This window comes from Mastomys coucha, unplaced genomic scaffold, assembly GCF_008632895.1.
Source record: "Mastomys coucha isolate ucsf_1 unplaced genomic scaffold, UCSF_Mcou_1 pScaffold23, whole genome shotgun sequence".
Taxonomy (NCBI): domain Eukaryota; kingdom Metazoa; phylum Chordata; class Mammalia; order Rodentia; family Muridae; genus Mastomys; species Mastomys coucha.
The window spans coordinates 66,754,383-66,782,147 of record NW_022196906.1 but is presented as its reverse complement, the minus strand read 5'-3'; the positions used below and the strand labels follow the sequence as shown (position 1 = coordinate 66,782,147).

General features: G+C 40.1%; 1 protein-coding gene across 10 annotated transcripts in view; it reads left to right on the top strand.

Moving 5' to 3' along the window:
• The first annotated feature begins 19,114 nt into the window (after positions 1–19,114).
• Tcf12 (transcription factor 12) overlaps positions 19,115–27,765 on the top strand; it is a 296,372-nt gene continuing 287,721 nt past the window's right edge. For 2 of the 10 annotated variants that reach the window (XM_031345466.1, XM_031345461.1), the window contains exons 1-3: positions 19,115–19,386; positions 20,072–20,168; positions 21,146–21,218. In XM_031345466.1, the coding sequence (XP_031201326.1) occupies positions 20,094–20,168; positions 21,146–21,218 (148 nt within the window). In that variant the 5' untranslated portion in view covers positions 19,115–19,386; positions 20,072–20,093. Of the gene's footprint in view, positions 19,387–19,765; positions 19,955–20,071; positions 20,169–21,145; positions 21,219–27,765 lie in introns of those variants that run through there. The other 8 variants (XM_031345469.1, XM_031345465.1, XM_031345468.1 and 5 more) reach the window with 5 other exon arrangements.

The window sequence follows — 27,765 nt, the reverse complement described above, 5'->3', positions numbered from 1 at the left end:
TCAACTTTAGTTCATCACCATTCTAACATATCCTACCTTCTCCTTGATTGCTACAGGTCAAAAAACTAATCTTGCTGTCTTTGTAAAACCTATATAACTCCTTTCTCAATAATACCGATTGGATCTCTGCCGCCCCCACTAAAATGTTTCTCCTTGTCAATGCACTATTTCTTCTTATTTCTTTTACCTGGCCAATTGTCAGGACCTTTAGTGTATCATTTGAAGTACCACATCTCAGATTCCTTCCTGTATCTCTACTTCATGCTTTTTGCCTAAGACCTTGAACATTGCCAGCCAGGATCAGTTCAGCAGTCTTTTTATGGTCTCTCCAACTCCCTTTTCTCTCTGTTCCAATGTAACTTGCCAGAATAATTGCTCACTTTTAGCACATCTCTTCATGCCCAGATAGCTTTATGGGTATATTTTCTCTTGCATTAAATTTAAACTCTGGTGACTGACTTTCAAGCTTGCCCTCCAGCTGTGTTTCCTTCCGTCTTTGACCCCCTCTTCAGCCTGTCTCCTCAGCTTAGGTTAGTTATGGCCAACAAGAACACTCCCATTCATTTACTTCTTTGTATATGTCTATGCATCTACCCTTACATAACCTAGTATTTGACTCATTTGAATGTTATTAATGATGAAAATATAACTTAAATTTGCTTAAATAGGAAAGGGAATCTTAATAGCTTCTAATCCTACAGTGAAGTACCCAAGACTGTCTAACTCAGTAGTTCTCAACCTTCCTAATGCTGCGATCCTTTGTAGAATCCCTCCTGTTTTGTTGCTACTTTATAACTGTAACTTTGCTAGTGTTATGAATTATAATGTAAATATCTGGTGTGCAGGATATTTGATATTCGAACCCTGTAAAAGGATTGTTTGACATCCCCCTTCACACACAATTGGGTCATGACCCACAGGTTGAGAATCTCTGGTCTAACTGCTTAAGAACAGAAGCTGTTGAGGTTCAAATCACGGCGAATGCGTCAGCTGAGTCTTGGTAAGGGCTCTCAGCTGTCAGTTCATCACTATGACAACAGTGGAAATGTGGGTAAAAGCAAGTAGCCACATCTCAATATAAGCAGCTGGAGAAAGTCTGAGAGGGGCTAGGCTCTTGCTTTTATAGGAAACCTTTCCAGAAATCTAACCAAGGTACCATGAAAAACACTTAAATCTCTTTCAGTCAAGGGCACACCATCTGTTGCCTTAAGAGCTCTCACTTGGCCTCACCTCCTAGTAAGTTCCATAGTACTTCCTGAAACACTACCCTGGGGCTGAGCTTTCCAACACACAAACCGTTAGGGAACATACAAACCATAGCAGGAATTTATTGGCTCATATCACTGAAATGTTCAAGAGTGTTAGACATGGCTTGCTAAAGCATTCACATTATGTCATCAAGATTTACTTTCTTGAATTCTGAAGTTCTAGATTGACACCAGCCTTGAAGCATCAGGATGCTTCTTCCTAACTCAGTCACTGTTGCCTAGAGAATTACATGCTTAGACTGGTACAAAGTGACTGACAAACCTATTCTGGACACATGAGTCTGTCAGGAGTGCACGAATGACACAAGATGATGTGACTTGAAATAACAGTAGCATGGTTATGAGAGAAATGTGGGTATGTTTTCAGTAACAGCAGATAAACTCTATGTTCTCCTGATGTCTCCTGTATATACTCCATAAATAAAGGCAGCAATAGTACTTTATTTTTTCTTTTGTTAATTTTATAATTATATTTATGTACAGAAAACTTAGTGTGTATGTTTAACCCAGTTTAGTGGTGAGTTCTTTAGCCTTTGCCATTTCCATCTTGGCAGTGCAAGCCACAGATTTGGGATCCAGGACATTGTCTCCCCAGTGGTGGCAGATCTCATTGTATCCATCATTATAATTGGTCCTAATAGCTTCCACCAGCTTAGCCAGAGCACCCTTGTCTTCCAAGTTAACCCATGTGCAGGCAACAGTGATGCAGGTCTTCCTGTGAACAAGGAGCCTCAGCCTGGTCTTTCCCTTGATGATGCAGTAGGGCACCCCATCTTTCAACACTGGGTAGGCAGGAAAACCACCAGCTCAATGGGGTCTACATCATGGGCAATCACCACCAGCTGAGCCTTCTTGTTCTCCACCAAGGTGGTAACTGTATTGACTTCTGCTGGGAGGACAGGCGGTCTCTTACTTGGGATGTCTCCTTGGCCAGCAGCTTTCTTCTCAGCACGGGCCAGTAGCCTTTGCTTCTTCTCTTGCTTTGTCTCTGGCCTGTACTTGTGGGCAGTCTTAAGCAGCTGAGTAGCTGGTTGGCTGTCTAGGTGAACTGGTTAATGGCAGGAGGTACTTTGAGCTGCTTATAGAGAATAGCTCTTTGCCACTGCAGCCTAATGTGGTGGGGCCATTTGATGAAGCATGTTAGATCTCTTTTGGGCTGGATGTCCTGCCCAATCTCCAAGTTCTTGGGCCTTTTCTCAAACAAAGGATTGACCACCTTTTTGGCCTCCTGTTTCTTGACAATGGTTGGGGTGGGGGCCACCTTCTTCCCCTTGGCCTTCTTTCCTGTAGGCATCTTGCTCTGCTGGTGGAGAGAGCAGCAACAGTATTTTCAATCACCAAATATGTACTCACTTACTTTAGGTTTTAGAGAGAACACTAATTTTAGGTAACAGTGTGTTGAGGTCTGGATGTAAAGTGTCTCTCTTAGACTTGTGTTTTTGAACACCAGGTCCCCAGCTAGTGGCTCTGCTTGGGAAAGTTGTGGAATCTTTAGGAGGTGGATCCTCACTAGAGGTATGGGTCACTGGAAGCTTAATAGTGAGCCCCTTCCAACTTTCTGTTCACTTTCTGCTACCTGAGTTTGGATGCAATGTGACCAGCCACATTACTTCTGCCATGGTAGACTGTATTCCTCTGGAATGGTAAGCCAAAATAAGCTCTTTTCCCCCCTCAGTTGCTTTTGTCAAGGTATTTTATCACAATAACTGGGGGAAAAGTGAAGACATTGTAGTGCAGTCTTTCCCATTATATAGCAGTGTAATCCTTCAGTCTGTTCACCTAAGGATACATGGTTCAGTTACCTACAGAGTACTAATATTTGATAACTTAAAAATAGATGACCCTGGGGGAAAGCTGCTATTTGGAAAAATGAATAATTGTAAATGCACAGTGGCCTGCAAGTCACATCATATATCATATCATGCTTGACAGTAAAGCAAGAGTTTCCTAACATGAGAAGGGAGGATGTTCTCTTAGCATCTGGATGCCATGTGCTCTATTCTTGGAGGAGCTCTTCTCTGTTCTCCATAGTCACATCTGAAATGGACATGGAGGAAGACAGTCCCCCAGGAGTCACACCCCTTCAGCATTCTCTTTCTTGACACAATGAAGCTAGGAAAAAGCCACTCACTTTGGCAAAAATAACTAGCTTTTACCAAAATCAGTTGTGATCTCCTTCTGTTGGGTAGAATTGTTGTTATTAAGTAGCCATCTATCCAGGAACTACATTTCTCTGCCTTGGGTTGATCTTACTGAAGTTATGTAATTATCTTCATTGGAAGTGATGCTTTTCACTTTTACCCAGTGTGTTTGAGAATGGGGCTCAATGAGTAGAGGTGCCTGATGCCAAGGCTGAATTTAATCCCTGCCACTTATGAGGTGGAAGGAGAGAACTGATTTCTACAAGTTGTCTTTTGACCTCCACAAGTGTGACACACATATACATGCACATGCATGTATGGGTATGGGTACCCATAAGTAAATACATAAACAAGTGGAAAGCAATAATTAAGTTAGCCTGTCTAATCTTTTTCCAACCTCTGGCTGCTGTGAAAGTAACTTTTGTTTTTTGTTTTTGTTTTTGTTTTTTTTTCAAGACAGGGTTTCTCTGTGTAGTCCTGGCTGTCCTGGAACTCACTCTGTAGACCAGGCTGGCCTTGAACTCAGAAATCCTCCTGCCTCCGCCTCCCAAGTGCTGGGATTAGAAAGTAACCTTTGAAGAAAACCTGCTGATTAATACCTCTGTCATTAGACTTTTAAAAAATATATTAAACTTTTATTTTTATTCTATTTCTTAAGTATGAGTCTTTTGCCTGTCTCTGTCTACCACTTGCATGCCTGGTGCCTAAGGAGTCCAGAGAGGTCTTTTGATGCCTTGGAACTGGAGTCAGGCATGATTGTCAACTACCATGTGGCTGCTGGGAACCAAACCCTGGAACTGTACAAAAGCAATGAGTGTTCATGACCTTATCATTTCTCCAGCCAGATACTAGACTGTTTTTTTGTTGTTGTTGTTTGTTTGTTTGTTTTTTTGAGACAGGGTCTCTCTGTGTAACTTTGACTGTTCTGGAACTTAGTTGGTAGACCAGAGCTTCAAACTCAGCAGAGATCCTCCTACCTCTGCCTCCTTAGTCCTGAGATTAAAAGCACACACCACCATCACCAATCTTGATACTAGACTTTTTAAAAATGAGAACTCTAAGTCTACTACATTGAACTCCTAAAACACCTTCATTCCTCATTATGGTGAGCAGCCTAGCCTTTGCTATCTAAATTTAGTGTACCTTTTACAGTGGTACAGTTTTAATACTTAGTAAGCTTTCAGTATTTGCATCTGACCAATTCTATGAGGGAAAAACCCAAAGCTGAATGTTTGCTGTTGTGTAAGTTGCAGCCTTGACTCTAGCTGCTATGAGTACTTTTGTCTTTTAGCAGTAGACCTTGGTAGCCTCCTAGTTCACTGGTCTCCATGTTGTCTTCTGCCTGCCTGAGGACAATTTGACAGCATTCTCTTAGGGCTTCTCCAGTGCTTTATGGCCCCAGATTATTGAAATTTCTGTCATTTTTATTTTACCCTGTAAGCAAAAAGTAGTCACTCATTACAAAGTGATTTCTTTTCTGCCTTAGATAAATCAACCTCAGCCTTAAACCTAACTCTCTCACAGGGCCTATTAAAAGCTAGGAAGTAATACTTAGTGTGTTCTAGAATCTAAGCTTTGAATAACAATCCCTTTTATATTTGATGCTTGGTAGGCACATGTTCTGAATTCCAGTGTACAGATAGTGCCGTTAGTACTGATTTAACCTGCTGCTTTGGTGTTGAAGTCCAAGGTCAGCACAGATAATGTCTCTTCTGGATTAACCAATTTGGTAGTTTGGATTTGTCTCTACTATTCTCCACTCTTGGTAGCAATTTATGAATCATTACAGATATGTTAATTGCAAGTGACAGAATTAAAGGACACAATACAGACTGGTTTATTGGGAAGAAATATTGGCAATTGTTTCACATAACTTAAAAAAGAAAGGATCTAGTGATATATTTAATTTAAGGCATAGCTTGCTTCAAGGGCATGAGCAATGAATGCCATTAGAATTTTCTTCCTTTTCATCTCTTGGCACTATGCTCTGGGTTGGCTTCCTTCTCAGGCTCCATGTGGTGGCTCCTGGCAGCTCCAGTTCACATAATACTTACTGTTAGCAATCTCAGTGGAAGAGTACATATCACTTTGCCACGTGTGCCAGCAATAGTCATCTTACATTTTGCTGGCTCTGATCGGGATACGTTGAACGACAATCCAGTATGTCAGGCCTAATTTGCATGGCTACTTACAGTGTTGAGAGAGGACACAATGCCACCTAAAAGACATTGAGGGTAAACCAGATTATGATTATCAGGAGAAGGGTGAATAGATACTGAGTAGCAAAACAAAAATCAGATGTGTCTCATTAGTACCAATGCATAATGTTACCTAATGTGTTGGTTTTATCTCCTTCACTAGGCTGTCAGTGTCCTAGGATCTCACACCATTCTATGTCTTAATAGTGCCAGTCTAGTAGGCAGTCTATAATATAATACTAGCTGATTGCTGTTCTCTCCTCATATTACTAGAGAGAGCTCACTAAAAAGGAAAAAGTAGCTTAATAAAGGGATAGTTTACAGCGGTGTGGGAAGGGCTAAAGGAATCAACAAGGAATGGTAAAGCATGTAATGACTGGCAGCCTGCGAAGCAGAAAGACTAGAGGAATGGGGAAAGGAGCTTTAAGTGGAATCCAGGAGAAGCTGTAGCTTGGAAGGAGATGGCTGACAAGAGCTGTGACTATAAATAGAGAAATGTAGCCAACTGCCAAATGTGGTCCAGTAAAGGACTGGGGAAAACACATTTGTCTTCTTTCCTCTAACCTCTAAACTTCTGTTGGTACCTCCCATGAGCTAAATCCAAGCAGAGAGCAGAGGCCTTTAGTGATAGAACCCAGCTTCTAATATAAAGCAAGGCAAATAGGGTGAAAATCGGGCCTGGAAGAACAAATGGAAAATGACAAGGACATCTCTGTCCTGTCCTGCAGAGCAACTCCAAATAAAAGCAATCCTATTGTATGCTGATAGTATAGAACGGATACTTCAGGAGAGTATAATTTATCCTTTTCAACAAGTTTGTTAAACGTTTAATTTTATTAGCATTTTAGGATCTTAACATTCATGAATTCATACACCAGAAAAAAATCTTTTGTGAGCCAGTGTAGTTAAAAAGTTATCATTGCCATACTGATATGAAACTCCTCGAGAATATTATACCTGGCAATCCATCAGGAAACACCAGCTCAGCACTTGTCAAGGAGTGACAAACTTGATAAATGTTTGATGATTTTAAAAATGATTGAATGAATAAATTAAAATATTTGAAGCCAGAAAAATGTAAAGAGAAAACTACTTGCATTTTCTTTGTTAGAGCTTGATGCTATAGAACTCCCCAGTACCTGTCCTGTCTCCTGAAGTCTGACTCTGGCATCTTAGCTGTTAATGAGGTTTTATCTCTTATAGAAAATGGAGTTGCAATAACTCTTTAGTAGTAACATATTCCATAATTAATTGTCCTGCTAATAAATCCACCATGAAGTGCATTTCAGTAAAGGGTCCATTATGTGTCTCATATATATATTTATATATTATTTTATAATATATTTATAATTATAGATAATATATAAATATATTTATAATATATGAATATACATAACATATATGCCTCATTTTATATAATCTGGTATTATGAAGTGCCAGTCCAAACTTTAATTTTAACCGATTTATGTCATAGTTAAGCCAAAACACATATCTTGTTCTTTGGCAATCCTGTATAGCCTGCTTTCACATGCATCATCATTCATTTATTCATTCAGCAAACATTGCAATGTAGGTACCATGTACCACACAGAGACCAAGCCCTTATGGTGCTTATGTCTAAAGAAATATTTTCAGAGTTAAATGAGACCCTGAATTAATTGTCTAAAGATCTGTAAAAATAAAGATTCTGATTCATAAAGCCTGGGATGGCCCACTAGAGTGCATTTCTAATTTTGTCCAAAGTGATGACAGTATTGGTGCTCCATGGACCACACTTAGAGAGCAAGGGTGGATTTATTCAATCCTTAGAACAATAACCTCATAAATACTGAATTTTTGTTGTTGTTTCTGTATCATTCTGTTTTTATATACCTACTGTGTGCAAAATACTGTGCTATATACATTGTAGAAATTTTGGAAAAACCACTTCACAACAGAAAAAGACTAGTTTGATACATAATGATGGTTATTTGAATCTATTTAAATGAAATGTCCATAAAAGGCAAGACTATCATGACATAATTAGATGGTTGGTTACTTGAGCTAGAGAGGGATACAGGGATAAACTATAACTGGCTAAGAGAGATCCTATTGAAATGGTAATCATTTTTCTAAAAAACAAGACTATTGTAATGGCCGCAAAACTTGATAGGCATTAAAATTAATTAAGATGAATAAAAGTTATGATATCTAAACTATACCTCAATAAGTCTCACATAATTATGATATACTGTGAACAAATGCAGTAATAGAAACATGTAGTCTTGGCTCCCTTTGACAAGGAGATAGAGCTCATCGAAGCTGATTTGCCCACGTCACTGACTAGGGACAGCATACAAATATAGTCAGTCCTATTGAGGCAGAAGTCTTAGTCAGAAGCTTAGCTGCTAGGGAGAGGCACATTGGGAAACTGACCCCATTTAACCAAGATGCTTTCCCCTCTTTCAGAATTGCCACCTACCCAGACACATTCTAAGTGTTGGCCTCCTGGAATCAAAGCACCCGACTGTCAGATCACAGGTCGCAAGTTGGGTGACTTCTGGCAGCCCTTTTGGCTTCGTCAGAGTTTTTTAGTTTCAAGCAAAAATAATAAATTCTATTTAGTTTAGTAGATAAGGAGTTAGCAGCTCACACACTCATCAAGACCGAGAATCAAACGCAAAGTTGAGCAGCTAAAAACAAGGTCCACAACCATGAACAGAAGGAACCCAGAGAGAGGGTGGCTGAACATCACGACTCAGGGACCTCATTGTGCTCATACGTGAGCTGTTGCAAGAGAGAAAACTGCCTGATCTCCTTGTTTTTTTTTTTTTTCTTCATGTTACTAGTTCCTGACTTGAGGCCATGCAGGTGCTGGTAAGTCTAGGCTGCAAGGACAGATGATGACGAAAGTAAATATACAGCTACCTTTTTTTTTTTTTTTTGAGACTCACGTATTCAACAAATTCTCCAAGCTCAGAGAATTCAGATGCTGGATAACTAAACAAACAAGTAAAATCCCTGTGCACCTCAAACTGGTATGTACTATAGCCACTAGAAGTCCATGGACCATTGCCAGCAAAATCACCTGAAGGCTTGTTAGAAATTCAGAATCTGGCCTGGGGAGATAATGCAGTTGGTAAAACACTTGATTTATAAGCATGAAGACCTGTGTTGAATCTCTAGAACCTAGATAGAAAAACATCAGGCATAGTTGCACATGCATGTGATCACAGCACTGGTCAGGAAGATCAGGGACTCTTAGCCAGTCAGCCTAGCCTACTTGGTTAGTTTCAGGCCTGTGAGAGACCCTGTCTTAAATACTGCTGCTGCTGCTACTACTACTATTACTGCTACTGCTGCTGCTACTACGACGACGACGACTACTACTACTACTACTACTATTACTGTAAAATAAAATACCCCCCAAACAAACAACCACAACAAAAATCCAAGGGGATAGTGTCTCAGGATTGATGTCTGAAGCAGCCTCATGGGCTCTACCTATTCTGTGTGTGTGTGTGTGTGTGTGTGTGTGTGTGTGTGTGTGTTTGTGTTGGCCAGATGACAACCTTCTGGGCTGTTCTCTAGGTGCTGACCACCATTTTGTTGTGTCTTGAGCCAGCATCTCTCCTAGGCCTGAAATTCACCAAGTGTTAAAATGGCTGGCCAGCAAGCTCCAGGGATCCCTCTGTGTTAAAATGGCTGGCCAGCAAGCTCCAGGGATCCCTCTGTGTCTCCACCTTCTTCTGGGAATCTAATTCAGGGCCTCAGGCTTGCAAGGCAAGCACTCTCATTGACTGAGCTACCTCTAGTTCAGGTTTTTAAAAATACACATTAAAAATCAGAATGATGCGGAGACGACTAGCATGGCCCCTGCACATAAAAGGCATGCAAATCCACGAAGTTTTCTCGTGTATTTTTTCCTTGTATTTTCCTACATAGCACTTCACAGTGTATACCTCCAGTTCTAAGAGAACTGCATGAATGTGTTGCATAGACATACATGCATGAAAAAAAAGTATACATAAGAGTAGAAATAAATTCTAAAAAAAAAGTGTTGCTGCTTTTAGAAAAGGTGGCTTACAATTCTCTGGAAAAGAAATAAATTGCATAATATACCATCAGATTAGAAATATCACACCCAAGGTGGCTGGAGAGATGGCTCAGTGGTTAAAAGCACTTGCTGCTATTGCAGAAGACCCAGGTTTGGTTCCTAGCACCTACCTTTGGTGTTTCACAAAAACCTGTAACAACTCCAACTCCAGATGAATGGATGCCTCTGGCTTCTGTAGGCACTGACACTTGTGTACATACCCACACATGGATACACACACATTATTAAGAAATAAGTACATAAAAGGAACATCATATTAAAAAATTATAGAAAACTGCTAGAAGACATAAACCAATTTCATCTACTTAGAAGATAGTTTAGTTTGCTTTAATGTTTAGCATTTAGTTATTCAAACAGCTAAATAGAACATTTGCAATAGTTTTGGGATTGACTTTCATTTTAAAACTTTTTGTGTAGTTAGGAGTCACATTCCATACACTTCAGCGTCTTTTCACCAAACCCTATCATATTCTCTTGGCTGGTAATGACATGTCCAGGGACTTTAAGAAATAGAATATCCTTAGGGGACAATAAGCATAAGGGACTAAACACATGTACCTTCATGTTTGGTGCCTTCCCAGTCACCAAAGATTTTATGACATGATTATTGTCACTATTGAATGCATTATTGCAAGTGCCATCCTAGGTAGGCAAAGGATGTATTTCCTCTTATGCAGACTGGAATTTAGTTCTTAGCACTCATGTCAAGCAATTCAAAACCACCTATAACTCCAACTTCAGGGGCATCTGATGCCTCTGGCCTTCTACAAGCATCTTCACTCTCACACACATATCCACACACATGTACATAACTTAAAATCTTTTAATATACAAATATGTGCATAGTTTTATCCAAGTCAGCAATGTTCATATGTGTCTATCATTGCTCAGCCTTGACATTGATCATTCTGTTTTGTATTCATTCATTCATTCATGTTATTATTTGTAGAGCTAGGAATTCAACCTAGGGTCTTGTACATGCTAGTAAATGCTATCACACTAAGCTATGCCCCCATCATTATGTCTTAAAATATTCTACTTTAAGGTTTATTTTCATGTATAGGTATACATACATGTCAGGTAGGTATATGTGGATGTGCATATGGGTGCTGAAAAAAACAACCTTGATCATTTGGAGCTGGAGTTACAGGCTGCTTGCTCTGAGGCTCTCCATGTGGGTGCTGTGAGCTGAACTCTGCTTCTGTAAGAGCAGCAAGTGCTCTTAACTGCTGTGTCATCGCTCTAGCCCCTTAAAAATATTCTCATTGTTCACATGTTTCTCATTTTACTTTTGTTTCTTTGATGGCTAAATATGCATATTAGCCATTTTAAGCTTTTCTTTTTATGAATAGTCCAACATGTGCTTTGTCATTTGAACAGTCTGTCCACTGTGTGTAAATTTTTATATCTGTTTAATTAAGAGATTAACCAAGACTCGTGGACCCTTCTAGACATAGCGAGTGAGTCACACAGTGAGTGCAGTGCAGACAACTAGCTCTCACTAGAGTGTAAGTCCTCCTCCCCACCCCCAGGGTCTTGTGTCTTACCTATTAGCTCATGCTAATCAGCCCAGTATTTCAAACAGTTCTCTTTCTCTGTGTGTACGTATCTATAAATCAGTTCAGTTCTACAGATGGAGGTAAAAGGAACACAGTTGATATTATTGATGGGAAAGCAGCATTCTTGTGCTCTGTCCTTCGGGGACCAATACTCTTTGAGATGGTCAGCAAGAGAAGACTGATGTATGGTGAAGAGACCCCTGTTTCTCTGAGAGAAGTTAACAGATCCTTTGGGGATATGTGTATGATTTTGATTTCTCATTAGCATTGCGAGTGCCAATGAAGTGTGACTGACAGTTACATAAGTCAATACAAGAGCACTTCGGGAGAGCCGAGTTTCAGATTGTTTTTTTTTTTTTTCTTATAGATTAGGCTTCCATACTTTCAGAACTCACTGGGAAAGCAAATCAGAATGCTTTTGATTCAAGACTTGAATGCAATGAAGCTACGTTTCTAGGGAAACTATCGTGGTTAAAGGGAAATAAAATGCTAAGTTTATTGATCAAATGAAACATAACTGGCGGAGATGAAGGTACACCCTAGACCTGGTCAATGCTTTCATTTTCACTGTATCTGTATGTAGTTCATGTTTATCTAAAGACTGAGTGCAACTTTCTGGGCTCACAAAACAAAGAGCATTTAATACCAGGAAGCACTCTTTATGAAATGTTAGGAAATATCAATATGGACCACCAGACAAATAGAAGTAAGAGTAGCCAAAGATTGTCCAAGCAATGAGCCAGTCCTGTCTGCTATACTGGGTTTTCATTCCCAACTTCAGAGGAAGTCAATGTCTTTCAATGGAAAAGATATCTAAGTAAGTACTGGAGAGATGGTGAGTCAATGTTTATCAAACAAGCATGCGAACATATATTTGAACTCCAGTATCCACATAGCCAGGTGTGGTGGTGTATTTCTACAGTCTCAGCACTGGGGAGGCAGAGGCAGAGGCAGACAGATTTCTGGGGTTCACTTCCTGGTCATTATTAATACTATATTTTGGGGTCTGGGAAGATGATGTAGCAGTTATAAGCATATACTGTTCTTGCAAAGGACCTGAATCTGGTTCCCAGAACCCACATGGATTGCTCAAAACTGCCTGTAATTTCCGCTCTAGGGGAATCCCACACCTTTGACCTCCTTAGACACCAACACTAGTGTGTATGTGTGTGTGTTTGTGTGTCTATACATGCATGCATGTGTGCATACCAAATGTTCATATACATAATTAAGAATACTTTTTAAACATAACCATCTTTTACCAGGCATGATGACGAACAACTTTAACAGCAGCTCTTGGGAGTCAGAGGCAGGCAGATCTCTGTGAGTTTAAAGGGATCCTGGTCTATATAAGGAGTTCTAAGACAGCTAGAGCTACATTGTGAGACCCTGTCTCAAAACAAGCGAATAAACAAAAACAAACACATATCCTTTTTAATGTCAACAGCCCCTTAGCATTGTTTATTAATTAAATAAGAATTGTATTGTCAATGCAAGTTACTCTTTCTTGGGGTTCATTTCCCTGGACTGGCTGGATTGGCTTATGTTAGGCGGTTTAAACTGCACTCAATAATGCAGGCTTTCAGAGAAGTTTGGGAACAGGTGCCCTTACAGTCCTCAGGAATATTCCATCTTACAACTGTTCCTTGCATTTCTAATTTCACCATGCCAGCATTTTGTGCAGTTACACATGAGATTTGGTGATTGGCACATTCTTCTCTAAATCCAAACATTTATTATATTTTTCCTGTTTCATCTGCATTATACACCTATGGGATATTTTTATGATTTCTAACCTTTCAATATTTCACCTTAGGTCTTTGAACTATATTCAATAGTATGATAAAAGAATACCACAGAATATTTACATGTCCTTTTAGAATTCTTAATGGCATGCTTCTGTGTACCTCTGTCTTTATACATTGTAGTAGACATTTATTTTTTATTTTGTGTATATGAGAGTTTTGTTTGCCTTTATATATCTGTGTACCCCTTCTATGCCTGATTCTCAGTGCAGACGAGAAGAGGAGGACAGATTCTCTGGAACTCATTATAGATGTTATGAATTACCTTATAGGTGCTGGAATTTGAACCCTGGTTCTCTGGAGGAATAGCCAGTGCTCTTAACTATGGAGTCATTTTTTTCCAGCCCTCCATTGCAGTAGACATTTGATGAATGTGTTCACTTTGTTAACTCACAACCTCCTAAATTACTTCATGGATGATGATTCCTTTTATTTTACTCTCCCCACCTACTTTTTGGATTTCAACATCCTGAAGTAGTGCTGTCTTTTTTGTATATTTTCTATGGATTTTTTTAAACTGTCCCCCCCACCAGTATCTTGAAATCCTCATATCTACTATTGTATACACTTGCCTTCTTTTTTCCCAAGGATTTTATTTCTATTTTTGTTTATTTATGTGTCTCTGTGTGGATGCCATGTATGTTCAGGTGCCAATGGAGGCCAGAGAGATCCCCTAGACCTAGAGTCACAGGTGGTTGTGAGCTGTCTAATCTGGGTCCTGGGAACCAAACTCTGGTACTCTGGAGACTCCATATTGTATTTCCAATACTCTTTACTTTCTTCTTTCCCTAAAAAAGCAATTCTGCCTAATTTTGTTTTTTGATTGTAACTTTCTTGAACACACACAGAGACTCAAAAATTCACATGAGCATGCACACACACCCACACACATACATACAATACGCATATACAGCACAATGAATACACATACACCACACACATGTACAAACACACCACACACATATCATACACACCACATACATGTAAATACACACCACACACACATGCACACACACCACACACATACATAACACACACACACACACACACACACACACACACACACAGCCCACTCATCTTTTTCCTTGTGTTGTCTGTTTCTACTGCTCTCTGTCACTTTGCTTTGCTTTATTTTTTTGGCTCCCATGAGAAAGCCTTCCTTCAGAAGTCTGATAGTCTTTGGGTATCTGCTCACATTATAGAAAAAGATAGCACATGCTTATGATCATCAGAAACTGAGTGAGAAGATAGGGACAGTTAATGGTAAACTTTCCTATAGAGCCATCTATTCGGGGTGAGGAAGTGTGCTCAATGGCAGAGAACTTGCATGTGTGACTTTAACCTCCAGTACTGACAAAAAGAGGCAGAGGAAAGTGAGAAATAAAAAGTATGATGGTATGGAAAGCTCCTGAACTATAGCTTGAGGGCAAACCATCATGACATCATAACTGTGTTTTGCATGAGTGCAATAAGTAGGGAAGGGAATATGGAGATCAGAACCCAGGTCTTCTGGAAGAAGAGTAAGTGCTCTTAACTGCTGAGCCATCCCTCCTGCCCTAACCATTCACTTTGCAAGTGTTTATTAAAACTGAAATGTATGGCTAAGTGTAATAAAGAATTTAGTTTAGTTTTCTTTTCTAAGGTTTAAATTTGTTTTGATTTGAATGGATGTTTTATGAAATGCTGGAGAAAGAACCCAGTGGAAGTATAATGCATTGACTATAAAATGGATTATTTGGGACCATCTCCTCAAATCTGGTTCTTTGTCTGATGTGGGCACACAGACCTGCAATCTTAGTAGTTGGGAGGCAGATGCAAGAGGAATGGGAGTTTTGAAGACAGCCTGTACTGTATACTAGGCTCAAAAAGCAAAACTAAACAAGCAGGGTTTTTTTTTTTTTTTTTACTTTGTTTTGTTTTCTTTTTTGATACAGGGTCTTTAGCTCAGGCTGACCTCCAGTCTCAGTTCTCATATATGAGATTTCTACTCACCACCTGTCTTAGTTAGGATTTCTACTGCTGTGAAGGGACAACAATGATCAAGGCAATTCTTTTACAGGAAAAGAATGGGGATGGCTTACAGTTGCAGAGGTTTAGTGCATCATTATCATCATGGTGGGATGTATGACAGTGTGCAAGCAGACATAGTGCTGGAGAAGGAGCTGACAGTTCTACATTTTGATCCGCAGGCAGCAGGAAAGAGATGGTACCACATTGGGCATAGCTTGAGCATATGAGACCTCAAAGTCCAACCCCCACAGTGACACACTTCCTCCAACAAGGCTGTACCTCCTAATAGTGCCATACCCTATAGGCCAAGCACTCCAAAAGGAGTCTACGGGAGCCATTCCTATTCACACCACTACATCACTCAACTCACTTTCTCTTTAAATCTGAATCTAACATTTTTATTAGGCAATCAAATGGTTTAAATAATGAGTATACGTGATTCTAGCAAGGAGTAGAAAACTACTTTAACTTACTGGCATTCAAAGAGAAGATACAGTGTTTATTACAAACTCTCAGGAATCCAGGAGAGTCTGATAGAAAATGAGTTTATTGATGGTGATTTGTATAATCCATGTTACAATAGCTTGAATAAGCTCAGTTTTTAGTTGATCCATGGTAGGAGTGCTGTGAAGTAAAGATACGACTTAATAAGTTGTTACATAAAATTGTTTCTGTTTGTTCAAGGAGTCAGCTGCTCCCTCATGGAGCAGCTAGCTACAAGAGTTGTAAGCATAAACCCTGCATCTTAGCAATACTAGGAGTCACTCACTGTCTAATAACCATTTGTCATACCCATTTATAGCTTGGCTTGAGTAGCTCTCTCTTTTTTATCTTCTCCTCTGAGCTTTCTAGGGCATTCATCTTCTAAAAAGGAGCCAAGGTCAAGTTAATCTCCCAAGGAAACAAAAAAAGCCCATTGCTTTAGAAGCTTTTTCTTTTGACTATGAATGTTTGTCAGGATAACTTGTTTATTAAACATATATGTGTTTCTGTGCAGCGCGAGATGGAAGCCATGCTGATAGAATTCCAGTGTCTGTTCATGGCAAGTTACAGTAGGATAGCAAAGCTTTTGAATCATAATCTTGTTGAGGACAAGGTAGATTTTAGACTTTCGGTTCCAAAAGCATTTAGCACCATACCTTGACCATGTAAGAAATGTGTACTAAATATTTTTCAATATTTACTTATTGATATTTAGTACTATTAATTAACATAGGATTTTTGTTGCTAGTTCTTTCTCATATTCTCAATAGAATTTTAGCTCTGTCTGGCATACTCAATAAATAATGTAATAAGTGATATGAAGTTCAAATTAAATCTTTTTTACATTTATTTAATGTATATGTGTGTGTGTGTATGTATGTGTGTGTGTGCATGCATGAACAACATACTATAGAGTGCACACAGAAGTCCAAGGACAGTTTTGGGAGATGGTATCTCCTTCCATGTAGTTCCTAGGAATAGAACTCAGGTGGTCAAAAACCAAAAGTAAAAACAAAATCAACCATCTAAACCAACAAAAACTAACCAAACCAAAATCTATACAAAAAACCCAAAACAACAACAACAACAAAAAAAAACCCAAAATACCCAAGAAATAAAACAACCCCCTCAGGTTATGCCACATACCCAGCCCTAAAGCTCAACTTTCAGTATTGGGTCTTCCATATTTGTCAGGAATATCCTTGGCCATTCATTGATTGGAATATTATTCCTTTATTTAGAAAGACTCATACAGACACCATTTGAAAGTATAAAAAATAATTTCACCCTCTAATTTCTAAATTCTAGTTGTTTTAAATAAACTAAAGCCATATATACAGCAATATATTTACATATTAAGTTACTATAATAGAATGACTTGATATAGTTTAAAATAGAGGAAATAAATTCAAGTTACCATTGAGTCTACTGTCCTGGGTACAATGTTAGGTGCTTGTCAGTCCCAACCCTTAAGGCACTCACAATCTAATGACAAAACAATGCACAAAATAAAATTGTATTTTCCATAATAGATATGAGAACCTTTCCCAGTCAGACTTTCAAAGTGAGTCTTCTGTGTCCTCTAAAACAGCTTCCTGAGCAGGAGAAGCTGCCCTTAATTTGCATCCATCTTGCATGGTTCCACGACACCCCTTCCTGTTTAGTAGTTATTTAATCTCAATCAGGGGTTTCTACCCCGCCTTTGATCATTCAGTTCTCAGATAAAAGACACAGAACTTTTATATTTTTTATTTAGTGCACTAGACCTGGGCAGATATCTACCCTCTAAGCTATTATGTCTACTTCCCTATCAATAACCCCGAGTTATAACTTACCACATTTCATCTGAATGTCCTTAACTTCAAGTGGCCAGCTCTCATGGCCATGTTTTCATGATTCGCCCACCCTATGGTGTGTTCTCCTCTCTTCCTACTACCTTCTCCTCCTGGTTCCTGACTGGGACCCCATGCCCAGGAACCAAAACTTTCTGTTCAGCTATAGGCAGTGGGCATCTTTATTCACCAATCAGGGATAACTTGGGAGACAAAGTTACCTAAATGCTGTTTTAGAGGACACAGATTCTCTCATCCTTGGGGGCAACCAGGCTTTGGGACAAGTATTTAGCATTATAATACATAGCAAAAGACCAAATCTCAACATCTCCCTTCAAGAATGTACTAGTCAATCTTACCACAGAAATATGGCTTTACAAGTTACCTAATCAAATTTCCTGGTTGATAGTTACGTCTTTGTTGTGCCCGCATGTGTGTCTGTGACTGCTTTTTGTCTCACTTTGCATACACCAAATTACAGATAACCAAACCCTGTTCATTTAATCAATGATACTAGACTTGGCTCAGAACTGTTTGACTTATATTGGAAACATTATCGAAGATCAGATCTCTCCTGGGGAAGGCTTTCTTGTCTGTTTCATTTACTCTGGCTCGACTTTGTGTTTGTAAGGTAACATTTATTTATTTATAGCATATGCAAAAAAGTTCTCAAAGATCTCAGCAAATTGCCTATTTGTATTCCAGTTAACCATCCTTAACCATCCGCTAGTCATCTTAGTCGGAAATGGGATTGTTATGTGATTTTTTTTTTTTTTTAGGTGAAATTATGCTACTTTGTTTAGGATGGAGACACTCCACAAAGTTGCCAGAGCATGTATGCACCCAAGTGGGATTGGATTTGGGGAGTGTAGGCTACCATTAGTTCTGGAATAGTCTAACGGAGGTCCCACATCTAAACCCTAAGTTGCTTCTCTGGTTGGACAGCTCTGGTTGCAGTAAGTACAGTAATGGCACATTTAACTATCTTCTTTATATGAACTTCAGAGGCCAATGGCTCCTTCTTACAGTCAGGATCCTCAAGAGCTGGCCACCCTCTTCAATTCGTTTCTTTGGATGCTTGTCTTCAGGGTTTCTTCTTCTTGGGCCTGGCTGGTCTTCTCTGTGCTCGCAGACGCCAACCCAATCACAACCCTAGCTTCACCTCAAGGAAAACCTTCCTCCCAAGGCCGAATTTCCCCCTTTTTCTTTGGGGCTTCTTCAGGCCCAAAGAGTTCGGAACTTGCTCATCAAGACTTTAACTTCCTGGGGCTGTCTCTGGTTCCACCAAGGGCCAGGCACAATCCTTTCCCAGACCTGGGTGTACCCGTGCGGGGCTCAGGTGGGCCGGCACGCTCAGGTGAGCCGGCTGATGAGCGCAGAGTGAGGGGCTTCGCGCTTTCCCCATAGAGTCCGCCCACCACAGCTGCGGCTCCACAGCCGGCTTCGCCTCCCGCGTCCGGCGTGGCCGAGCTCCGGAATGGCTGCGGGTGGCAAATCCAGATGCTGCCCAGCTGCGTCCCCTTCGTGGCACTTCAGGGCGCAGCCAGCGTGAGGAGCCGCCCGCTGCCGGCCGTGGGCTTTGTCCGCCCGCCGCTCCGCCCCGCCCCGTGCCTCCCCGCCCCCTCCGCGGTCCCACTTCCTCGGCGCGGGAGGCGGGAGCGCGCCGGGCAGCGAGGGGTTAAGCCGACGCGCTTGAGGCGCGGAGGGATCCGGAGGCGAGTGGAGCTCGGTGCTGAGGCCGCCTCAGCGGAAAAAAAAAAAAAAATGTCCGCCTGAGGAGACCCACAAGTTCTATCGGGGGGACAGCCAGCCCGCCCGGGGAGCCACGGGCGGCCAAGCCCGAGAGCCGCCCGAGCCGCGCGGACTCAAGCGCTCGCGCGGGGCCCGAGGCGACGCAGCCGCCGGCGGCGCGTGGGGAGGGGGAAGCCTGAGCCCGCGCTCCCGGCCAAAGTGAACTTTAATCGGGAAGGTTGGATGCGGAGCCCGGGCGGCAGGTAACCGCGGGCGGCGGGCGGGACGTGCGGAACTCCGGTCCCTTTGTACGGCGCGGAGCCCGGGGCCGCGTCCGAGTTGCGGCGCGCGGCGGGGCGGAGGCGCGAGCTGCGGGGTCCAGGCCCGGGCAGCGGCGCTCGGCCTGCGCGGCGCTCGGGGCTCGGCGCTCGGGTCCGGGGAGCCGCCGAGCCCGCCTCATTGTTCCGCGAGTCCCGGGCAGGGCGGCCCGAGTGGGAGGAGGAGGCCGGGCGGGAGTTTGCGGTGCGCGGACGCGCGTGGGGCGCTCTCCACCAACCCGGGGACCCCCGCTGGGGACGTCCGGGCCGCCGCTGCGGGCCTGCGAGCGGCGCGCTCCCCGCAACTTGTCAGCTCTATTGTTGCCGAGCGAGTGAGTCACTTGGTCTCCGGGTCGCTGCCGCTCTCTCGCTCTCTCGCTCCCTCGCTGGGCGCGGGCTCGCTCCGTACTCCGCCCCGGGGGACCCCGAAGCCGAGCCGCCTTGGAAACTTGCGGGAGCCTCCGAGCCACGCGTGGGTTCCCGCATCGGAGCGGCTCCCGTCACTGTCCTTCGGGTATGCGTGGGGGGTCTGGCGTGTCGGTCGGCGCCCCCCAGCCCGAGCGCTTCCCCTCTCTCCCTCTCACGTCGAGCGTCCGGGTCTCCGCTTCTCAGCCTGTCTTCTCTGCCTTAGGACCTGCTAGAAGTGGCTGAAGATGAATCCCCAGCAGCAGCGCATGGCCGCGATAGGGACCGACAAGGAGCTGAGCGACCTGCTGGACTTCAGTGCGGTAGGAGAGCTTTCCTCCGCATCTTGGGGTTCTGCTGAGGTTTCCCGAGATAGCGAGCAAGAGAGAAAAGGGGGAAAGGGACATGGCAGCCGCCAACTCCATCTGCTTTTCAGCACTAGTTCTCAGGGCTGGAGTCCAGCTCCCCCAAGTTGGACACCTGAACTTTGATGTAATGTCTAGACTTGCAGATTTCAAACTTTAATGCCAGAGGGGTCATTTGATTTAACTAGTTAAAAGAAGAACAATGTAATCATGAGCTCTGGTTGAGTCACTCCCTTCTGATGATTATTAGAGATTTTAGACTTTCTATGAAAGAAAAAATATATATTTTTTCCTGAACACTTCTCAGCATTTCCCTCCCCAAGACTTCATGTAGCTTGTGGTACCTGAAAGATGCCAGCTTCAAAAAAGCCAACCCAGCGCTAGAATTCCCAGCCTTCTGAGCTGAGTGTTTTAAGTATACATATGCCATCAGCATATGTAATATGGAAAATGATTTAAAAATAAAAGGTGAAACTGTAGAGCCCATTTCTTACTAATGGATTGAATTTCAACGTTAACTGCTGCTAGAAGGCAGGGCCAATACCTACTGTATTAGAACTGTTATTATCTTTCCTGTATGTGGTAATTTCATCGGACATGATTCTGATTGCAAGTGCTTATTAAGTAATGTTAATGTAATGAGAATCACTTAGGGCCAAAGTGAAAATCATGGGTAAAAATTTACTGTTTAAACTTAATTATCTTGTAATCTTGCCTGTGGCTGGGTTTTCATAGCAAATGTCACCGGTTCTCTGAAGCAGTATTAGTAAATAATATCACTTGTTATTGCCATCCTTGGTCTGAATGTATCTTCCATTTTTATTTCAATTTCCCTATGAAAATTAGGAAACTAATTGATGTCACTTGGTGAACTTTTCTTTGCAAGGAGTATAGAATTTTAAGATTAATAGATTCATTTGGATACTATTTTGCAGATGTTTTCTCCACCTGTTAATAGTGGGAAAACGAGACCAACAACACTGGGAAGTAGTCAGTTCAGCGGGTCAGGTAAGAGGATTTTGAAAATCAGAAATTTGTATTTCAGTGCTCTGATACATTTTAGTAGAAAAGTATATAAAGCATTTTAGTGTCTGCCACACCATTTTTTACACTGTCCGGTTACAATTATAAACTAAAAGAGCCTCAGACTTTGAGAGTTGTCCTGAAGATTGCTTGGATGTTTTAAAGAATTTTAGCATGGACTTAAAGTTGCTCTTTGTGTGAATGTTAAAATTGTGTCATGACTGCATTTAGAAAAGTGCCTGAAGAAGGAGCTTTGTGGCTCACGGGTGGTCCTTTTAGATACCCAGACATTTAATATATTATTAGCTCATTAGTGCTATTAAATCCTAGGCTCTGAAATGGGTAAAAGTATTATTTCATCTATGTACATAAAAGATAGAATTGAGTCAAACAATAATTAGTAAGTTGTATTTATTTTAAAAAATGTCTTTTACACTGTAGGAAATAAGTAATTTTGTGAGCATTAGTTTAAAATGGTAAATCTGTTAAAATAAATACTTAGATTTATTTTAAATGATATCAGACCAAATTTTTGTTCTGTAATCAAATTATATTAGGATATTTTTTAAAGATAGATTCCTAAGCAATACTATTATGTTAATTTGTTTGCTTTTGGTAAACTGTCATATTACTAAATACCGTCCCACCTTAAAAAAAAAAAACAGTTTAAAATAAGTATTCCAGAGCAGGGATACAGACGTTTAATTTCTGTTTCCTTTCAACTTATTCTTCAGTGGGCAAAGCGATGGGGAGAAAAGCAATGAGAGTGTCGCCCTGAGAAAACCAGCTGTTAGTGTGTCTGGGCAGAAGCCGCTCAGTCTCTATTTTTTTGAGCAGTGCTTCTTGTTTACCCTAGTAAAATCATAGCTGGTTCCAAAGGCTGTGAGAGTAGAAAGTCTGGAAATTAGCTTAATTTTATAACCGGTTTGACATTTTATTCTATTTCTTCTTCATGTTTAAAAAAATGTTTCTGTTGAAAATCACACATCAGTTTAGCTGAATTCCATTTTTAACTCTGACACTGAAGCAAGTCATTTAACAAATCAAAGAGGAAAATAAAGGCATTTTTGGATTGCATGTAACCTAAAGGCTAGTAGTAGTGTTCTTGATTATGAAGATGAACTATTAGCCAGAGTCCAGCTCTTCTGCTACCTCTTCTTTTGCTGGTAATCACTGGAATATTTCTGCTTTTTGGGATAGAGGAAGAAAATTATTTGTAAAGAAGTGGCCATATTCTAGACCTCTCCAAGCATTTAGAGGACGTCTTGATTTTTACAACTAATAGTTTGTTGTCACGAACTTTTAGATTTACTTTTCATAAGATATAATAGGTGCTTGGTGTGTTCTTTGAGTCTTGATTGCTATTTTATACTGTTTGCTTCGAGTCAAGTTGTGGAAAACATATTTACCTGGGTATTGATCAGGACAGGAGCATTAGAAACTTGCTGTGAGAGTACAGTTAACTTATTTTTAGACATTAAGAATAACTTCTGGTAGGAAACTGTCTGGTAGACTGCAGGTATGGCACTGGCATTGCCAGTACTCTGCAGGGCTGGGTCTCACAAATATTTGTCATAGAAGTTACACTCATTTCTCTGGATTATGATGTATTTGGACTTAAGTGTCTATATTCTGTGGACATAGCAATATTTAGCTGTGGGGTTTGTTCTAAAAGGATTATAATATAAAGCTATGCTCTTTAGTAATTAATGAGATTTAAATTTTGAGATGAGAAAATTGCATGAGGTTATTTTACAGCAAAATACCCACCCAATGGATACAGTTTCTCCATAGCCTTTCTTATTTCAAAGTGAATGTTTAAAAGAAATTGACATAGTAGTATTCTGTGTATGTACATATGTGTGTATCTTCCAGGCATTTGATTAACCTATGATGATTTCAAAGGATACTTGTAACATACTCTAGTTTCTATTGGTGTGTAACATATAGGATCTCATGGTTCTTTTGAAGAGCTGCTTGTAAAGACTGGTGGTTTTTGTCTTTGGAGTAACATGTGTGACACTTGTCTTTTGCTTGGAGAGAGCAGCAGTTTATAATGTGCAGTATTATGTCCTTTTCGTTATTTGTCCCTTCAGAGAATGACTTAATTTCGTAGTTGATTATTTTTGAAATACAATCCAAATTATGCACAAGACTTCTGTATTTTTGTTTTAGCTGAAAGTGCTCAATGTGTTCTATAAAATTAGATGTTCCTTTTATCTTATTTCTGAAACAAAATAAATAACTTGTATGGTAGCTGGTTACTTGAATCTATACAATGTCATTTCTTCGTGAAGATGTTATTTCTTTGCATTATAGTTAGATTGTAAATTAGTCTACTTGGTATGATAGGCTGTGTGATATGTTCTGTAGTGACCTTGTGATAAGTGTTTCTTTGGAAATGAAAGGTGGGGTACTCCAGATTCATCTATAGTTATAGAAAATAATATATACATCTGAATGTAGTGGCTCACACTTTTAATCTCAGCTTTTGGGAGGCAGAGGCAGGAGGATCAGGAATTTAAGGTCAATCTGGGCTGTGTGAGATTCTGTCAAAACAAACAAACAAACAAACAAACAAACCAAGACCCCAAATAACAACAAAGGAAGGAAAGTATCCACAGATCCAGTGTTCCTTTCCTCATTTTCCCTTTAGTTGTAATGTTTGACTGAAACATCTCACAGTGTCACACATAGGGTACTGATAAGTGGTAAGGTAAAGACTCCCTCATACTGCCCTTTCATAATTGCATACACTTTCCTAGTAATCAAAAAATTCCTAACATTATTAAACATTTACTTACTCCATTAAGTATGGTAAGATTATGAAGTATGGACCCATCCTATAGCATTTTAAATTGCTATAGTGACATTTGATACATTGTGTGAAGAAGAAATGAAGACAGAAAACCAAGGTGTAAATAATGTGTTTTGAAACTGAACAATATCACAGACAGAAAAAGGAATAATAAAAAGGAAACAAAGTTGGCTTGTCACTCAGGATTTTTCAGGTTATGAGTGGGGTGTGGACCTTTGTAGACCTCAGTACTAAGTTTTAGTAATATGTTCATGAGTAAAGTCAATATTTTTAGATACTGCTTTAGGTAATACTACTGATAAGTAGTAACTGTAGAGTCAGCTGGTGTATGAGGACACATGGAATATTTTAAGTTAAAATTGTTTATTAAGGTAAAAAAAAGATAAGTAGCAAAGATATCTTTCAGGAAATATTTGTAAATGAGAGTACTAACTCAGAAAACAGAAAAATGAAACCCAGGAGTGTAGCTGTGAGTTCTGTATGCCCTGGAGAACAGTTCCTGCAGGGCCTTTCATCACGTCACCGCGTCAGAGACTTGGTGTACATAGTGATGGATTGTTTTTGTCTTCATCAACCGCTTAAATATAAACATATATTTCTGTCTTTAAACTGTCTTTTGGTTGTTGTTTTCTCTGAGTTTCACAATGGTTCTTTTTGATAGGAAAATAAAACCATTCAACCTTAATTATAATCACACTTGTTTTTACATTTTAATTTCACAGGACTATAGAGAGTACATAGTTACCAAAACCAGATAGTCTTTTCTGTTCTTGAACAATTAGTAATCATTCCTAGAATTTACTGCCTGCTTTATATTGTTGAAGACTTGGGTATCTTGTTACAGGAGAGTTCTCTGAGATAGAGGTGCTAGGATGCTCGTAGGTGGGAACTGAAGAAGGAAAGAAAAACCTGTTTCTGGACATTGCATAAGCTACCTTAAAACAGAAACAAAACAAAACAACAACAAACCCCTTAAGATTTATAAGATTGCTATAAGATTGTTATAAGATTGCTTTTGGTTGTCACCTGAATGTAATTTTTAGTTGGGAATGTTGGAATTACAACTCTAATGTGTTTCTATTTAAGGAACAAAGTGAGAAAACCAACATATCACCACAGAAGATTATTAAATGGTGTCCTGCTTTGTTAAATAGTTGAGTCATGTGCAGTCTGTTGTCAGTCAGGTAACCATGTATTAATTACTACTTCATTCAGCCTAATCTTATAGTATTAGCATTTGGGAAGATAGGAAATAGAGAAGGTCTTAGAATGGAAGTGGAGACATGCTGTCATTTATGTGTAAAGATAAAATATAAAACTGTAAGGTAAACTTCTGTACATACAGAATATCAAGAACTGTATGTTAAGGTAATTTAAATTGAGTCCATGAGAGGGCTGTGCTGTAGAGTGAGGGAACCAACCTAACTTACAAGGCTTGATTTAGTGTTGACTTGTGAGGGTAATGTGTAGGATTATTCAGGGGGAGGAGAACTCACCTCCTAGTGGTTGGGGTAGTATAAAGTGGTAACTTGGTGGAACCAAAGGGCTTGTACACTTTGAGAAAAGAGAAGTTGGCTGTAACTAATTGCCATTCCAGAATTCATATTTGCAGACTATTATCTGGAGCTGAGTGTTTGGGGTCAAATTCAGACATTATCACTTACTAGCTTGGTAGACGTGAGAGAATTACCTAACCCCTGTGGCCTACGGCTCTTAGTCTGTTAGGTAATAGCTCCTCTACGTTTGTTACGAGGGTCAGAGGGACTAATAAATGGAAAGCCCCAGAAACAGCGCGTGGCATGCAGCAGGCTGTGGTGGAGTGAGTTGTTGCCGAGGAGGAGCCTGGGTAAGGAAAACGTTTATCCAGGAGGTTGCACTGATTTAGAGATGCTATTACTAAGGTTTGGATTTACTACAGTGTGTGTGGGAACTAGAATGAAAATAAATACTAGGAGTAAAAACTCACAGAGTCCAAAGAACCAGAGTTCTGTGGATAAGAGAGACAGACAGTAATAGTTCTGAAAATAACGAAGATGAATTTTTTTGAGTTAAATTTAACACAACCTACTTGCGGGGTTATAGTTCAGTGGTAGAACAGTTGCTTAGGAAGCAGATCAATTGAGTTTGACTTCTCCTGTTGTAAAAAACCAAACCAAATAAAAAACAAGGAACATACACCCCAATAATAAAAGACACATAAAAATTCAAATGACTGGAAATTCCTATGGCTAATTTGGAGGTCTTTGAGGAGAAAGTTCTAGGAAGTGAGCTAAAGTGTTTTAGAGAGAACAAAGGCAAACAACAGCTCACCTTTCATCTGCCTGTAAAGCTAATGCACCCTTGTTAGCTGTGCATTCGAGAATTGGAGAACAGGAAAAAAATTACCGCCCTTAGTTCATTGTCCAGAGAAAACTGTTAGGTTTTGATTTATTTCCTTTAGTCTTTTTTTTCTTTCCTGCTCTGGAAGTGCTATATTTGTATTTGCCAAGGTGAAATCTTAATGGTAGTTCCACTTTATATTCAACCCTAAAATGCCACTCCGTGTTCTGTCATGAGTAGTTTCTTTTGTTATGTGCTCTAGCAACTTGGTTTAAAATGAGTGCATCTTTTGCATGGAATAGATGCAGTAATACTTAAGTTTTCTTATTGTTTACATGTAGGGGTTTTGTTAATTTTCCTTTTCTTAGTGTGGTAATGAAGACTTTTTTTTTTTTTAAAAAAATATGTGTTTACCCACATATAGATTTTCTTTGGTAGGAATACAGAATTCCTTTTCCTACCTATAAGTTATAATTAAGGAGTTAATTAATTCTGTACGGAAATGAACTCAGTGGGATAAATGATGAGGTTATGAATTGATGTTAGTGGTGGATTTAGATGTTTAGAATCTGACTGTTGATTAAGGTAAAAAGTACACATGCTTATTAGCATGAATGTGGTAAGTGATGGCGACTCACCACAGCAATGTTAGAGAGAGGGTTATGCAGTTATAGAGTTAGAGAATTCCCTGCAGTCTTTGACTTGTGCTTACTGGTTTGGAAAGGAACCAACCGAATTAGTGAGAAAGTCCTTGAATTGTGACTTTTCAGGAAAGGGGCAGAGTCATGTAGTGGGTGGAGTTGACCTTCAGAGCCATCCAGTTGGCCTGGAATCAGTGCTTTCAATTTATTAGCAGTGTTGCCCTAAGCACATCATTTAAACCCCCTGAACATACTTTTGTTATTTGTGCAAAGTAGATAATACCTATTTTCAGAATCCTAGTGAGAATGAAAGGAAGTTACTTATTGTGTATTTTACATACCACAAAGCTAACTCAAATGATGACTATTACTATTGTGGCATCGTTCCCCCTACCCCACCTTTTAAAACAGGATCTCACTCTGTAGCCCATGCTGTACTAGATAGAACTCACTGTGTAGACCATAGCATACTTGAATTTATGGTAATCCTCCTGTCTCAGTCTCCAAAAAGTTGGGATTACCGGCCTATAGTACCATGTCCATGATGCAATTTCTTCTTAACTAGAACTTATAGGTAACATTAATAATAATAATAATTATAATCAGTATAATAGCCAATATTTATTCAATTATTAGGATATGATAGGTATTGTTGTAAGTAGTTTATATTACATTATTATCTTTGTGGTGGTGGAGTTGAGTAAATGCCTCATGAGCTGCTTGCTTCCTTTTTTTTTTTTTTTTTTTTTTTTTT